At 44.0% G+C, this 15,044-nt stretch overlaps 1 protein-coding gene across 6 annotated transcripts in view; it reads left to right on the top strand.

Moving 5' to 3' along the window:
• The window catches only part of FLNB (filamin B), a 74,428-nt gene extending 59,472 nt beyond the window's left edge, over positions 1-14,956 (top strand). For 4 of the 6 annotated variants that reach the window (XM_075096075.1, XM_075096074.1, XM_075096073.1 and 1 more), the window contains 14 exons: positions 968-1,096; positions 1,589-1,762; positions 1,916-2,074; positions 2,459-2,662; positions 3,252-3,404; positions 3,715-3,837; positions 4,415-4,681; positions 5,065-5,202; positions 5,293-5,408; positions 7,283-7,415; positions 8,462-8,638; positions 11,103-11,321; positions 12,259-12,462; positions 13,149-14,956. In XM_075096075.1, coding sequence (XP_074952176.1) covers positions 968-1,096; positions 1,589-1,762; positions 1,916-2,074; positions 2,459-2,662; positions 3,252-3,404; positions 3,715-3,837; positions 4,415-4,681; positions 5,065-5,202; positions 5,293-5,408; positions 7,283-7,415; positions 8,462-8,638; positions 11,103-11,321; positions 12,259-12,462; positions 13,149-13,336 — 2,384 coding nt within the window. In that variant the 3' untranslated portion in view covers positions 13,337-14,956. The remainder of the gene's footprint in view (positions 1-967; positions 1,097-1,588; positions 1,763-1,915; positions 2,075-2,458; positions 2,663-3,251; positions 3,405-3,714; positions 3,838-4,414; positions 4,682-5,064; positions 5,203-5,292; positions 5,409-7,282; positions 7,416-8,461; positions 8,639-11,102; positions 11,322-12,258; positions 12,463-13,148) is intronic. The other 2 variants (XM_075096076.1, XM_075096078.1) reach the window with 2 other exon arrangements.
• The last annotated feature ends 88 nt before the right edge of the window (positions 14,957-15,044 follow it).

Below are 15,044 nucleotides of genomic sequence, written 5' to 3'. Positions count from 1 at the left end.
TGGGGATGGGGCAGAAAGGGGCAGACATGTAGAAGGATGTGTAGACATGAGACAAAATATCTTCAGCACTGCCTGAACTGGGCTGCCGGTTCTGTTGGTGTACAGAAACACAGGATAACTTTGGCTGAAGCAGGGAGCTCAAGAATGTGAAGCATGGTGCTGCTTCAGTATCTTCAGCACTTTGTATGGATATAGCACCTCCGTAAGTGCCAAAATGTCAGATACATAGGTTCAGTGAGACTGTTACCCTGCGCTTGGACAGCAGGATGATATGCCATGTTCCCTTTCTGAAGGCTCTTACGAATCAAACTTGCTACTGTCTCAGCTGCAAAATCTAGCTTTGGACTTAAGAGCTATCTGTGCCCATTTGGTTTTTTTGGTGTTTTGTTTTTTTTTTTTTTTTTTTGAAACCATTATTGGCTGTTGATGACTGTACTTTTTGTTCTTGTGCACCAGTTTAGCTAATCTGAGGCTGGTAAATGTTGTTTTGGATAGCCTTCAAATTTGCGAGTTCAGGTTCACTGAGTCAGACAATGTGCTGTGCTAGTTCCTAATTCTGTGCTACCAAAATTTGGGATCTGTGCCTGAACTGAAAGCTTGCTTCTGAGTCATGTTCTGATTTAATGTGCTAAAAATAAATTTGTAATGAATAAGACCCTTTACAGCATCATTGAAGCTTATCTCTGGTAATTTGAGTAACACTTACTTTGTCATGACTGAATGTGGAACAAATCGTGGCAATATATCTTTTGAAGATGAAAGGGGAGGATTACTTGTTTTTTTCAGTGTATTACAGTCACATAAAGGTCTTCAAATATCAAGTAGTGAGAATGGCATTGAAGAACATGGGTATTAGTAAGCATAAGAATAAGATCTGGTTGGGTTGAAGCAGCTTGATGTCCGTTTTGTTCTTCTAGTCCAGGCCACTCATCCTTAAAAGTGCTGCTTTTTTTCCCCCCCCCCGTAGAGAGCCCTCTGCAATTCTATGTGAATTATCCAAACAGCGGCAGTGTGTCTGCTTATGGGCCTGGCCTCATTTATGGGGTTGCCAATAAACCAGCAACTTTCACCATTGTCACGGAGGATGCAGGAGAGGGTAAGTCTGTTCTTTAAACCCATCCTACCCTAAGCTGGGAACTTCTTGGAAGTGTGACGCACATCAGCATTAATTTACATTCGTCTGCCCAACTGTGAATCTCTGGTGCGATACGAATGACTTGTGCAAATATCAGCTGAAACAGATTTCATCAAGCTGTTACTTGCATTAAAAACTGTCTTATTGCTTCTTCCTAAGAGCAGTAGATGTACCCTGTGGAACAGGGTGCAAATGATTCATTTAATTAAAAATTAACTGAAGGCAGCTTAGATCTAGTGGATGACGACTGGATGTGGAATCGCTGTTAGTTGAATCTAACAGCCTGAACAGAGTTGTGGTCTTAGTGGGTTGGCCTGAGCTCTTTTTGCTGCTCTCCTTTGAAAACATGTATCTAAGCTGCATTTTCAGTACCAAGTACTGGATCTTCCTCTTGGGACCAAGGCTTTGGTGTGCATGAAGATCTACAGAAATGCTGTTCTCTGTGTTTCCTAGGTGGGCTGGACTTGGCTATTGAAGGACCTTCAAAAGCAGAGATCAGCTGCATTGATAACAAAGATGGGACATGCACAGTCACATACCTGCCTACTCTACCTGGGAATTACAGCATCCTGGTCAAGTACAACGACAAGCACATCCCAGGCAGTCCGTTCACAGCCAAGATCACAGGTATACAGTTCAGACTTCTGGGAGTACTTCATAATGAAAATTAACCTCTGATAGCATGGGGGACCTGGTTTGTGGCAGGAACATGAAGTCCTCTGACTTGTTCTGCACTTAACCTTGTAATATTTTCTCACTTGTTTCCCTTTATATATTCAGATGATAACAGAAGACGGTCCCAGGTTAAGCTTGGTTCTGCTGCTGACTTTCTGTTGGACATCAATGAGACTGATCTCAGTCTCCTAACAGCCAGCATTAAAGCCCCATCAGGTCGTGATGAGCCTTGTCTTCTGAAGAGGCTACCCAATAACCACATTGGTAAGCTCTGACAGTCTCGACTTGAGAGAGTAGTATAGTAGCCTCTCCTTCAGTGTGCTTTGCTATGTAAAATGACTGACTTTTCTACTCCTTCCCAGAAGAGCGTTGTCAAACCAAGTGGTTGATGTTGTTTGGTCCAGTTGGCCAAACACAGAAGAATGTGAAGAATGACCTCTTGTGTTAGCTTGCATGTAACATGACAGGTTGTGATTGAAGTGCTTGTTGTCACCATACATGAATGGGTTTGTGGCCCACTTGAGAGAAACATTTCAACTTGTGTAAAGAGAATGCTCTTTCAGTATTTAATTTCTTGGTGTGATTAAGGCATTTAAGTACAACATGCATAAAAAGTGAATAAATTCATCACGTTTTTCCGCTTTGTAGGCATCTCATTCATTCCACGGGAAGTAGGAGAACATGTGGTTAGCATCAAGAAAAATGGAAGCCATGTACCAAACAGCCCTGTAACAATCATGGTGGTCCAGTCTGAGATAGGAGATGCCAGAAGAGCAAGAGTTTTTGGACGTGGCTTGGTAGAAGGACGAACCTTTGAAATGTGTGACTTCATTGTAGACACAAGAGACGCAGGTTAGTTCCATTGCAAAGGGACTGTAAGGTGCTGTGAGATGTGTCCTCTCTAAATGAGAGCATTGTCTCCCTCAGCATGTGACCACCAGGTCACAAGCCGCAAAGCAGCAGATGCAAATAGTGTATTAAGCTTGTACGGTCGTTATTGTCAGCTATTAAATACAGCTATTAACTTCTAAAATGCTTCATGTTGTTTTGGCTGATGTCTTCTGTTACAGCCAACAGGGATTGTCACTGGGGCACTGATGAAGGATGGTGCTGGTTCTAGTACTGTTGTGTACAACAAGAAGGAAATAAGGATATTTCCCTGTTGGTTTAATGTGGAGCCTTAGCCACAGTCTTTGAAGCTAGCTTTTCAACATTAATGAAATAAAAGGAACGGCCAGAGCATTTTAGGAGCTGAATGCATGCTGTGCCTTGAATATCTGACTGATTGGGACTACAAAAATGTCATTAAGGCATCATGCAACTCCCATGTGCTCATTATGATACAAACCTACCAACTAGCTACTGCTGTGGGTTTGGACTTTTTAATGTCAACTTTGTAATAGCACTATGGACATCTGAGGCTAACTTAGCTGTATTGTAGGTTATGGTGGGATCTCACTGGCAGTTGAAGGACCCAGCAAGGTAGATATCCAAACTGAAGACCTAGAAGATGGAACTTGCAAAGTGTCCTATTTTCCAACTGTACCTGGTGTGTACATTGTGTCCACTAAATTTGCAGATGAACATATTCCAGGTAAGCAGAAGTGTTGGACAACTTTTTGGTTAGTACAATAGAAGTCTTACCTAGCTGGCCAGCACACTGGAACTGTGTGTGGGCTGTGTGATCTGGCTCAGACCTTAAGTCCCAAAGGTTCAAGGAGGGTCCTACTAGTACCCTCCACAAGCAGCAAGCATCCAAAACTGTTCTGGTTATATGGGTGTATTTGACTTGGACCTGACTGTTAGCTGGCTCTAAAACTTCCCCTATGATCCACTACAAGTCAGAGGAAGCTTTCACTCCTGCCCTTGGTGCGGTGTGTAATGACTTGCTGTGGTACTTACAGGCAGCCCATTTACTGTGAAGATAAGTGGTGAAGGAAGAGTGAAGGAGAGCATCACACGAACAAGACGGGCTCCCTCTGTTGCAACAGTAGGAAGCATATGTGATCTGAACCTAAAAATTTCAGGTAAGCAGTGTCCTTATCCCCATAACCATAACTTGCACTTGTATATTGTGGGGGTACCTGAAGCAGTGGAAATAGGAACTTAAGTGTTCTTAAAATATCCTCATACTAAGACAGTTTATGGAGGAAACACCAGTAGTGTGATCTTTTTGAACAGTTAAAAATAAGCATAACCATGATCAACATATGGAGAAATAAATACCAGGGAGGCCTTAATCTATTCTGTGTACAGTGGGCTGGAGAATAGGCTGCACAATTCATCCTGTCTCCAGGATTTTAAGGTCATCATGTTGCCTGTTAAGTGTTTGTGCTGCTATCTGGCAAATGTGAATCACATAGGCCAGTTTTAGCTGGCTGCACTTACGCAGCCTCTCCATCTGACTGCATAGTACCTGGTAAACTGTAACTGACCAAGCTTGCTGCTCAGCAGCGTGTATGTAGCTGAGCATACAAACTGGCACCTACATGCCTATTCTGTCATTTGTACTGTGTAATCACTTGTGCTAAGGTCCTGCTTCCAAAAACAAAATACCAAAACCCTTTGTCCTTTTCTAATCTGCATTTTTTGTTCTGTTCTTAGAAATTGATTGTGGAGATATGACAGCCCAGGTAACTAGTCCCTCTGGAAGAAACTTTGATGCTGAAATTGTAGAAGCTGACAAAAATACCTACTGTGTCCGCTTTGTGCCACAAGAAATGGGGGTCCACACTGTGGATGTCAAATACAGAGGGCAGCCAGTGCCGGGCAGCCCCTTCCAGTTCACCGTGGGGCCACTGGGTGAGGGAGGAGCCCATAAAGTGAGAGCTGGAGGCCCAGGGCTGGAGCGTGGAGAGACGGGAGTCCCAGGTGAGTCCTCTGCTCTCGCTAGGCTCCAGGGCAGCACAGTGCTTTGGTTTCTGTTGGCCTTGGGGTCATGCCAAGCCAGGGAAACTTGGAGAAATAATATTGCTGTGTCATGCAGATGGAGAAGCCTGGAAATCCATGTTTTGGAAACTGACTGCTCTCACAGGGTGAGCATGAGGTTGTAAGGTGTGTTATACAGGGCTGATAGGCTTATAGAAGGCTAATAGGAGCCTCTTGGAGAAACTTCTAAGTGTTATCACCCGGATGATGGGATGAGGTACCTTTCCTCAAACACAAGTATAGGATGCTTCACGCTCCATTAGGAAGAAGCTGCAACATAGCAGCAGCAAGCTTACTCTTGTGTGTGCTCTCATGTGCTTCAACAGCTGAGTTCAGTATATGGACACGGGAAGCTGGAGCTGGAGGGCTGTCTGTTGCTGTAGAAGGTCCAAGTAAAGCAGAAATCGCCTTTGAGGACCATAAAGATGGATCTTGTGGTGTATCATACATAGTTCAAGAGCCAGGTACGTACCAAGACCAAGTCATACTGAAATAACACTGAATGCTACTTTCAAAGAAACTAAGGACAACCACTGCTTCTTTTCTCCCTGCAGGCAACTATGAGGTGTCCATAAAGTTCAATGATGAGCACATTCCTGAAAGCCCCTACCTGGTTCCTGTCATTGCCCCATCCGATGATGCTCGCAGGCTTACTGTCACTAGCCTTCAGGTGAGACATAAGGAAACATCTCCACAACTTGCCACGCAGACTGATTTCGTCCTTGTTCTCCAAGATCAAATGGTTGTCCTTTCTTCTTAATAATAGCCTTGCCTTGGTTGGTGCTTGTTTTCAAGCTCAGCTTGCAGCCAGAGAGAGGTTTTTGGCAACTGGCCCCTTGGTAACTTGGCCCAGTAGAGCTGTCCCAGCTCTGGCTAGTCAGAATTTGAAGGCAGAAGGCTCAACTGAGTGTATTACAGGTGGTAATGCTTGGGAATTAAGAATAAGAGACTCTAGAAATAGCATTGGAGAGCTAAAACTTGCTTTCTACTCCATTAGCTAGGAAAAGGCCAAGGAGAGCTGAAACATGAACGTGAATCACCAGTGATTATGCTGGTACTGAGTTACTTTGTTGGCATGTGGACTGAAGAGCTGGGTTTCCGTGGGTGAGGCAGCATAGGGCTGTATGGTTGGGGTGCTGCCGCAGCCTTGCTGGAGCGTTCACGTGGGCAGACAGAGGGGGCTTCGCTGTGAGGTCAGAGTGCAGATTTGGTCTGGCTGACATCACAAAACCACACAGTCGCAGCTCAGATGACTCATGAACAGTAGCAAATCTTAGAGTGAATCACAGCTTTGTAGTTGGTCTGGGCTCATCTGTTAACCTCACCATATCATTTTTTTGTGTGTGTGTGTGGTTACGTGCATTAAAATACAAGTAACGTTAAAGGCTTGACTTAAATCTCCAAAGCCAGAAACTTGGATGTGAGACTGAGAATCTTTGTCTAAACATACTGTACCTCAGTCCTCATCGAGTTGTGGTAAGCGATTAGTACTTCAGCTGAGGTTTTGTTGGTTTTTTGCTTTTTTTTTTAATGTCCCAGCTGTGGTCCCCAGGAGTTTGCCTGGACGGTGGGACTCCTCCACCTTGGCTGTGTAAATGAATCATGACAGCCTGATTCAACAGTATCTCTTCTAACCAGGAGTTACAAGGGCGTTAATTAGTTGCTGTGGTATTGATGTTTCTCTTGTGTTTCATTTAAAGACTCTTTGACAGGAATACTCACTTCAGTTAAGTCCTGGAGAGGCAGATAAAGCTGAGTATTCAGTAACGGAGCGCAGTGTGCAGCATCAGCCTCCGTTAAACCTGCATCAGGGACTTTCTTTATACATTGCACCTCAATTCTACTCAGTTGCATTTATTTCCCTCTTCAGGATTTAGTTGAAGACAAAATCAGGTAAAGTATGTTTAGCATAAAATATTATTGCTGGATAGCTGCATGAGCTGCTGTGATTGAGGACTGTTGTAGCATGGATGCTGAGCTGCCTCGCCTTCTACTGATGGCCTGACAGCACGGCAACATCTGGTTTTGTGTTTTAAATTACTTTCTTATGTTAAGACGTCTGGTGGTGGCGCTTTAAATGCAGCCTCTTGTGGCAAATATAAACATGCATATTACTCTTTCAGACAACTGGATTATCAGAGGCTTTTCCCCTGAATGAATCTGGAATGAATGAACGGGCTGAAAATGGAGCTATAGCTTAAACATCCTTTAAATCAAATGCCTGAATACCAGGGGCTGACATCAGTGATAATGGGTGACTAGTCTTGTAAACCTGCCTCTGCCTGATATGGCAGAGTCATCTGGCTTCCAAAAATGGTCTGTTACCATGAGAAGAATCAGCCTAGCCACCGTGGGTGACTCCTAGATCAGCGACCCCCTAAGAGGGAGAGAGCTTCTGATTTGAGAGATAATGCAAGCCACAACTTATGCCTTTTGGTGAAATCTTAAAAAAAGTTGTGATGAAGTGGTTATTTCTCTGCCACAAATCTTGTGCTGTCTGAAATGAGAAGTTTAAATTTGATAATCTGACTGTTGCATTCTCAGGAGTCTGGATTAAAAATTAATCAGCCAGCATCCTTTGCTATAAGGCTGAACGGGGCAAAGGGCAAGATCGATGCTAAAGTTCACAGCCCCTCTGGAGCTGTAGAAGAGTGCCACGTGTCTGAGCTGGAGCCAGGTGAGCATAGCTTTGCACTGGTCAAAACAAACCGGGTGACCTTCAAAACACAGTAGCTGCCCCATAGCAGGGGGGTTTAGTCCCCTTGGATTGTGAACAGCATACCCAAGGGGCAAGCACCTTGCTTGGAGAATGACTTCGTGGTGTCAAAAGTTGTTCGGTCAGGGTTATGTCCATGCTTTTCCTAGACAGCTCATGAAATGGCTGAGCCCTAACTTGTGTAAGATACAGATATTTGTGTCTTGGCTTGCCAGTGAAGGTAAAGTGATATTAGCCATAAATGAAATATGATGTGGTTGTTAAATTTAGCCAGGGAAGAAGTTTATTTTTTAAAGCTATGCTTCCATCTTTGACTAATAGTTTACTTTTAACTCACACTCACTCCTTCATATAAAATGTCAAGAAAGCTGAATATAAGCAAACACTACAGAAAGCTCAACACCTGTTTCAGCAATGAGCTTTTCTTTTTCACTTGAAGTCTGAATGAGTTATGGTCTGTACTATGGACAGACAGCAGCTGTCTGGCTGGGAAAGATCAGTCCCTTCTGTGGGTTAACACACAATCAAAAGTGTTAAATATCACCAAATTGCTAAATGACTTTATTAAATAAAGGTGTGGTGTCTGCAGTGTCAGAGCAGCCTGCTGAGCCCGCTGTAGGATTTGGCTTACTCTTACCAGCTGCTTTTCTTCCCTGCACTGCTCCCTTGACTGCTGGAAGGTTGGGCTGTGATTAAGCTGTCACGTTTAGTGCATGTTTGAGGCAAATAACACTAAAACTCACCCTGCAGACTAGATGACAGCTGAGATCAGGTCCTGCTAGACAAGGTGAAAATGCAATCTGTGACACCTCCTGTATTAAATACAGCATTTCCCTACTTAAATATGAGCATAGCAGCTCGTGTAGCTGAGTTTGCTTAAGCTGGGGCCAAAACATGTCGAAGTGTTACAGAAGCCTTGCTTGGTTTGCTAACCAGCCCTGCATTGGATTTAATTGCTGATTTATTGTTATCTCTGATACATCAGAAAAGCCACATCTCTCTTGCAGATAAGTACGCTGTTCGGTTCATCCCCCATGAAAATGGCATCCACTCAATTGATGTGAAGTTCAACGGAAGCCATGTTGTGGGTAGCCCTTTCAAAGTACGTGTTGGCGAGCCTGGGCAGGCAGGCAATCCTGCACTCGTCACAGCATATGGATCCGGCCTGGAGAGCGGTACCACGGGTAACCCTTCTTTTACAGCTCTGTTACACACCTGTTTGCACTTTGGCTTTCTGAGAGAGAGAGAAGCTGTTCCTAGGCATATTTTTATGTGACTTTCCCTGCTAAGGCAGCTGAACTAACCCACATTCTCTGCCGACCTGAGCACAGGCTAATTTTGCTTTCTTGCATGCTCCTCAAGTCTTATAACCATCAGTTAGTGAGCCTGCAGGCTATACTGAGTCTTAATGAACTTACAACCTCTGTAAACGAGCAACTGCAGCACAAGTTCACTTGAACAGGTTAGCAGCTGGGCTATGACTCTGCCAGTTAGCTTAGCTCGGCGTTGGCGGTCCCTTGGAGCTCCGGAGATGCTCTGGTTCCTTCCCATATGTGAACACAATCTCTGCAAAGGTGGATGCTTTTGTGGGTGCAGATACTGAGTTGGGGGTCTAGCTGAAGTAGTCTTGTTTAACTTGCATATCCCTGTAAATTAAATGGGTACATGGGTATACCCAGTTACCTTTTCTTCAGTACTCGCACCTCTAAGAAATTTCAAGTTAAACGCAATATGATGTGTAAACTCTAGGGAGTAGGGTGGATTGTTCCGTGCAGTGTGCTATATGTGCTTCAGATGCAGTGTGATCACTGACTCTTCTTGGAAATCTGACACCTAGTTATCTGCTGTGGCTGTGCCCCATCTGATAGTTCTCAACTCAAGAATGTAGGGTTTAGGGATTTTTTTCATTTGTAAGATTTATTGCCTTAGTAAGAAAATATGAAAACATTCCAGGACATATACTTTGATTTATTTAATTGTGCATGTTCTTGGGCCACTCTGCCATTCACAGAGGTAAATAGCAGAGTAAAACTGATCTTTTTTTCCTTTTAATGTGAAAAGTGATAGCTAGTTCCTTTTATCCTATCTACTGCTGTCTTTTGTGGATTCCATTTTATACCTTTTTTTCTCCTTGGAAAACAAATACTGCAGTTATTTAATCAAAGCTTCTGCTGTTCAGGAGAAACCAAGCAGTTTGTTCTGGAAGCATGCAGATATACTATGTAAAATATGATTATTATAGGCTGTGCTGCTTTAATAGGTGGAAACAAAAGCACTCATTAATACTAGCTGCTGATGCATCAGGGACGAATTTTTCTCCATCTATAAAGGTGCTTGGGGTTGTTTTTAATCTAAATAGACTGTTTAACTTCAGTGAAGTTACTCTGTGCCCCCTTGTTGAATCCTGGCCGCTGCCAAAAGCTTGGTGCCCTGGGAGCTGCTGAGCAGTGTTTCCGAACAATGATCTAGTGTAGAAATTTCAATTGCCAGTGACTGAGCACCTGAAATGCCCCCCGGGAGGGGTGCGCGTCTGCAGCCTCCAACAATGTGAGCCTTCATTTGGGGCACAGGGAAAAATTGGTGACTGCAGAGCAAGAAGTCTTCAGTGAGAAGCTGAGAAACTTGCTGGCTTTGGAAATTAATTTTCCTCTGGTTGAGCAATGCATGTTGCAGGCTGACCGCCTTACCTCCCAGGCAGGCGGTGCCAGTGAGATTTACTGCTAAAGCACTGAAAGATGGTACAATCCTCTCTGGGAGCCAGGTTCTTCCAGCATTGCAACACAGCAGCCTCTTGTGTGGAGAGGTCAGAAACTTCTCCCTAGTTGATCACCACACTTGCATGCTTCAGTCACAGCTGTAGTAGACTTTCCCATAACCATCCTGGTTTTGACTGAGCTCGAGCATTTCATTCCTCCTCAGCAGCGTCTGATATAACAGCCCAAAGATCATAAATATTTGAAGCCAGAATTTGACAGTAAATTATTTAGGGGCTGAAAGCCTTGCTTAATTTTTTTCTCGTGTTGCTGGCATTGTGTCATTGGCTTAGTATTAGCAGTAATAATTCAGCGGTGTTAACCAGATGCTGTTATTAAACAAGCTTTTGTTTCCACAAACTGCTTGGAGTGCTGTTGCCAAGCAGTTCAAACACCCATCTCCTCTAGGAGATCTCCTGCCCCTCGTCTCTCTTGCTTTTTTGTGGGCTCTCTGCTGATTTATGGTCCGGGCAGTGAGACGGCTCCAAGGTTTCCTGAGCTTAGCCATGCAGGAGGCTTTGTCAGTGCAGGCTCTGACGCCCACTAGAAAGGCTCTTATTCTAAGAGTTTTCTCTCTAAGTCAGTGTTTTGAAGCCAAAATCCTTCTATTTTGGTCCTAAAGGGCTCTCATGACCCCTTTTCCTGCCTGCCCCGCAGTCACAAAATGTGAGCAGAGGAGGGAGCTGGGGTGCTGGCAAGGAGACTGCCAGGGTGCAGAGCCCTCAGCTGGGGCTGGCCTGTGCGAGGATGCTGGGGGAGGCACACTGTCCCTCCTTGCCTGCAGCCTTGTGCAGCCTCGTCTTGCACCAAATGACCCATTCCTATTTAATAACAGGCTGCTTTTGTAACCTCGGGTGTGAGGAAGAGTGTATCTTACTGTGCTACATCTTTCTAGGATTGCAGTCGGAGTTTTTCATTAACACGACCAAGGCTGGTCCAGGTACCCTCTCTGTTACAATTGAAGGGCCATCAAAGGTGAAAATGGACTGCCAGGAAACTCCAGAAGGTTACAAAGTCATGTACACACCCATGGCTCCAGGAAACTATTTAATTGGAGTTAAATATGGTGGACCTAACCACATAGTGGGCAGCCCCTTCAAGGCAAAGGTTACAGGTAAAAAGCTAAACAGTATTTACTGTGTGCCTAAAGTAGTCTCTGTCATTCAGCAAATATGTCCCTCCTAGACAGTGCAGCATTCAGGTTTAGATGCCCAAAAACATGAGAGGCAAGATGTTTTTCCCCGTCACCTCCAGAGCCTAGATGAGAGGTCTCAGGAGACATGTTAAGTAGTGGAGTTTGCCAGGATTTGACTCAGTGGAGGGCTGTCAAACAGCTTCATGGGGGAATATTAAATCCTGACCTAGCACTAGAATGTTGCCTTGGCAGTGGTGAAATACAACTTATTTACCCAGTTTCTCCCCGAAGCCTGAAACCTGGATGCCTGTAGCATATGTGATACCCCTCTTGGTCTCATTTTGGTGCAGGTATCACCTAAACAAAGGCCATTAATGTCTGGGAGGCTTTCAGATGATGCAAGGAAGGCTGGTTTAGGAAGCTCTTTCTCTCTTCAGTGCTGTGTCTAAGCACAGACTGGAGTTCCTCTCTACTGCTGCCCCTGAGCTAGTGAACCCTCTTCTGGTGCCAGTGATGTTCTTGGCAACAGACAGCAAGGGACTGCGCTCCCCCAGGCTGGGACTTGCTCTGCTTTCAAAATGGGTTGTTGCAAAATTGCACCTGCTTTTCTGCCAACTTGAGTCATTTTTGGCATTTGGTGATTGGAGCACAATTAACTCTTCTTGAGCAGCCAGCTTTGCTTAATGAATCCTGAAGTTCCTGTGGTCCTTTAACCACTCAAGGGCTCTGGGATAGGATTGTTGCCAGGGTTGCTGGAAGGTGTCGGCTTAAAAACCCAAGCAGGAAATTGCTCCTCTACAAAAATGCATTTTTTGGATGCAGAATGCATGCTAGTCATTGGAAGGGTTTTGAGACCTCCTAGTAAATGCCTTTCGGATGGGTGAATCTGAATATCAGAAGTCTTTTCTCTTTCCAGGACAGCGACTGGTTAGCCCAGGCAGCACCAACGAAACTTCTTCCATCCTGGTAGAGTCGGTGACAAGGTCATCGACTGAAACTTGCTATAGCGCCATTCCCAAATCCACCTCGGATGCTAGCAAAGTGGTTTCACGGGGAGCAGGACTCTCAAAGGCTTTTGTGGGTCAGAAAAGCTCCTTCTCCGTGGACTGCAGCAAAGCAGGTATGGACATAGGAACCAGCTGGGTGTCAGGGTGGACATTTTTTTGCCCTAAACCAAAGTTAAAATTCAGACCTTGAGGTGATGATCTGGTTCTAAAGAAAAATTCTAAATGCTACACAGTGCTCACCCAATCAGTCCTAAGGCAGAGGCTGTAAAGATGCCAGTTCCTCTCCAAATGGCTTTATCTGAGCCACCTGAAAGAAACCACAGGGTTATGGCATGAGAACAAACAGGTTGCTGAACTTAAGCAACCCTTGTGGTGCATTGTAGCCTGTAATGCAAGGTGTTCTCATAAGCCATGACCGCTGATAGTCGTCATCATCTGGGAGTTTTGCAGTGGGTGGATTACAGGCCAGCCATGTTCACTGGTCTCTGCTATTAACTTCTAATTAGGTACTTGAAAGGTAACTCCTTCTCACTTTCACGAGCAGTGTTAATGGCTCCTATGCTCTAGTGGTAGCCTGTCAGGTCTGGCAATACACACAAATAAACCCTTGCCTCTGTGAGGTTGAAGGCTTTTTAAAATAAAATTCCTTCTTATACCAAATCAGCTTAGCCATGTCCCAGACTACCACCCTGTGAATGAAAATAACAAAATCCTTGTGTGATGGAGCTAATGTATTATGGTACAACTATGCTTGTTTATTAAAGCTTAGGAATGCTAACAGTCTGTTACTTTGCTGTAGGTTCAAATATGTTGTTAGTTGGTGTCCACGGACCTACAATACCATGTGAAGAGGTGTCCATCAAGCATATGGGCAGCCATCAGTACAACGTAACGTATGTCGTCAAGGAAAGGGGTGACTATATTCTGGCAGTGAAATGGGGTGATGAGCACATCCCCGGGAGTCCCTTCCATGTCACCGTTCCTTAAACTCGCCAAGCGCCAGAGTTTATCTTTGTGTTTGCAATTCAGATGTAGAGTTATACTGAGTGCAGTCCTGTTGCAAAATGCAGTATCTAGATACACATGGCTCACATTTCAATACAGTCAGAAGTAAACTCTGTAACTTTATTTTTTACAAGCATTTCACTTCTATCCTACTTACCAACCTAATGTCAATCTATTTAATTTCCTTCTCAAATTGTACCTTTGCAGTACTGTCCGGGTCACTGTTAATGTTTGGAGAATCATGTGGATAAGTAGACACTAATTTCCCTTACGGTTGTTAAAGACTTTAGATGTTAATTGAAAACTGGAATTTGTCTTTGTAATTGGGTATCTTAACTACTGATTTTATTTGACTGGAGACTTGACGTTTTAGTTATGTAATATGACTTGGGCTGTCCCCAGTTCAAATACTTTTCTGTAAAGAAATGAGGTAAAACTGGTACTATAATAGGTGCCTTATATACTTGATCAATTTTAACGCTTAACATTACAAAAAGCTACTAAAAGTGGCTTTACCACTCAAATTTAAAATGGTTTTGAAAATGCTTTGCTAGCGGTTTACATTTAGGAAAGGTTTATCTTTTATAGCAAACCAAAAGCAGACTGAAAATTACTTCCTGGAAGCTTTCAGCCTTTCTATGTTAATGCTTTGGAAATCTAGACAGGTAGTTTTTTGGCCATGATGCTAGCAATGCGGTTTTTAATTAGCTTGGGATTCTGGTGAAATTTCTGTAACTTTACAGATAACTCCTCACACTCTTTGATTTATTCTAAGAACAACCCCCAGTTTGGCTAGGTTAAATAAAGCCCCTAAACTTGCTGAGCCACGCATAGCTCTCATGTGTGACCCAAAATTCGCGCAGGTGAGAGCACGGCAGTGTACTGGGAAGATCATCAGCAGTTTCCCCGGAGGCTGCAGGCCAGGCGAGTAGCTGAGGTGGTGCATAGCCAGCTTGGGGATGGGACCCCACGTCTGTGGTCAGGTATAGGGTGGGAGGGAGGGCGGGTGTGTGAATCCACCTATAACAGCAATATGAACCAACAAACCTGTGTTTGGTGCAAACTGTTTTATTATATCTCAGTCCGAGAACCTGCCTGAAGCTCGCTCATCTCTTCTGAAATCCCCTTTGCACTGCAAAAGGCATTCCTGCCAAGGGTCAGGAAGTGAAAACTTCTGTTATAACTTGTCTGTCTGTCCTGGATTACTCCATGCTACTTCCCAATTGCATATCTGAATTGCTGTCAGCTGCTGGGGTTTTAGTACACTGTCCAGATGAGCTTTAACTCTGCGATTAGGAGAAGGTAGAATTTGTTGAAAACCTGTTGAAATGTCACGGTCTGTCCCTAGGGAGTTCACACTTACAGTTCTGTAGTTACGTGTGGATGCACTACTCTCCAGCGCAGTCATGGGGAAAAAAAGGAAGGTTGGGGTATTTTTACTGTGCTTTTTTTTTTTGTGCCTTAATGTGAAATGCTCATTACGTTGTAAACTAGGAAGTAAAAACAAAATAAACTGGAATAAAGTGCAGGATTGTAAAATTGTATCTTATAACTTATTAAATAGAAATGTTTGCTTCATTAAAATGTGCATGTTAAAAACAACATTGGATTCTTTTCATATGTAGTCAGTAAAGTTCAGACTAAAGCCTCAGCATGCAGCAGCTTTAAGCAGACCGAATAACCCCTGGCC

The sequence above is a fragment of the Phalacrocorax aristotelis genome, chromosome 6, assembly GCF_949628215.1.
Source record: "Phalacrocorax aristotelis chromosome 6, bGulAri2.1, whole genome shotgun sequence".
NCBI classification, from domain to species: domain Eukaryota; kingdom Metazoa; phylum Chordata; class Aves; order Suliformes; family Phalacrocoracidae; genus Phalacrocorax; species Phalacrocorax aristotelis.
This window is presented reverse-complemented; position numbering and strand designations above follow the sequence as displayed.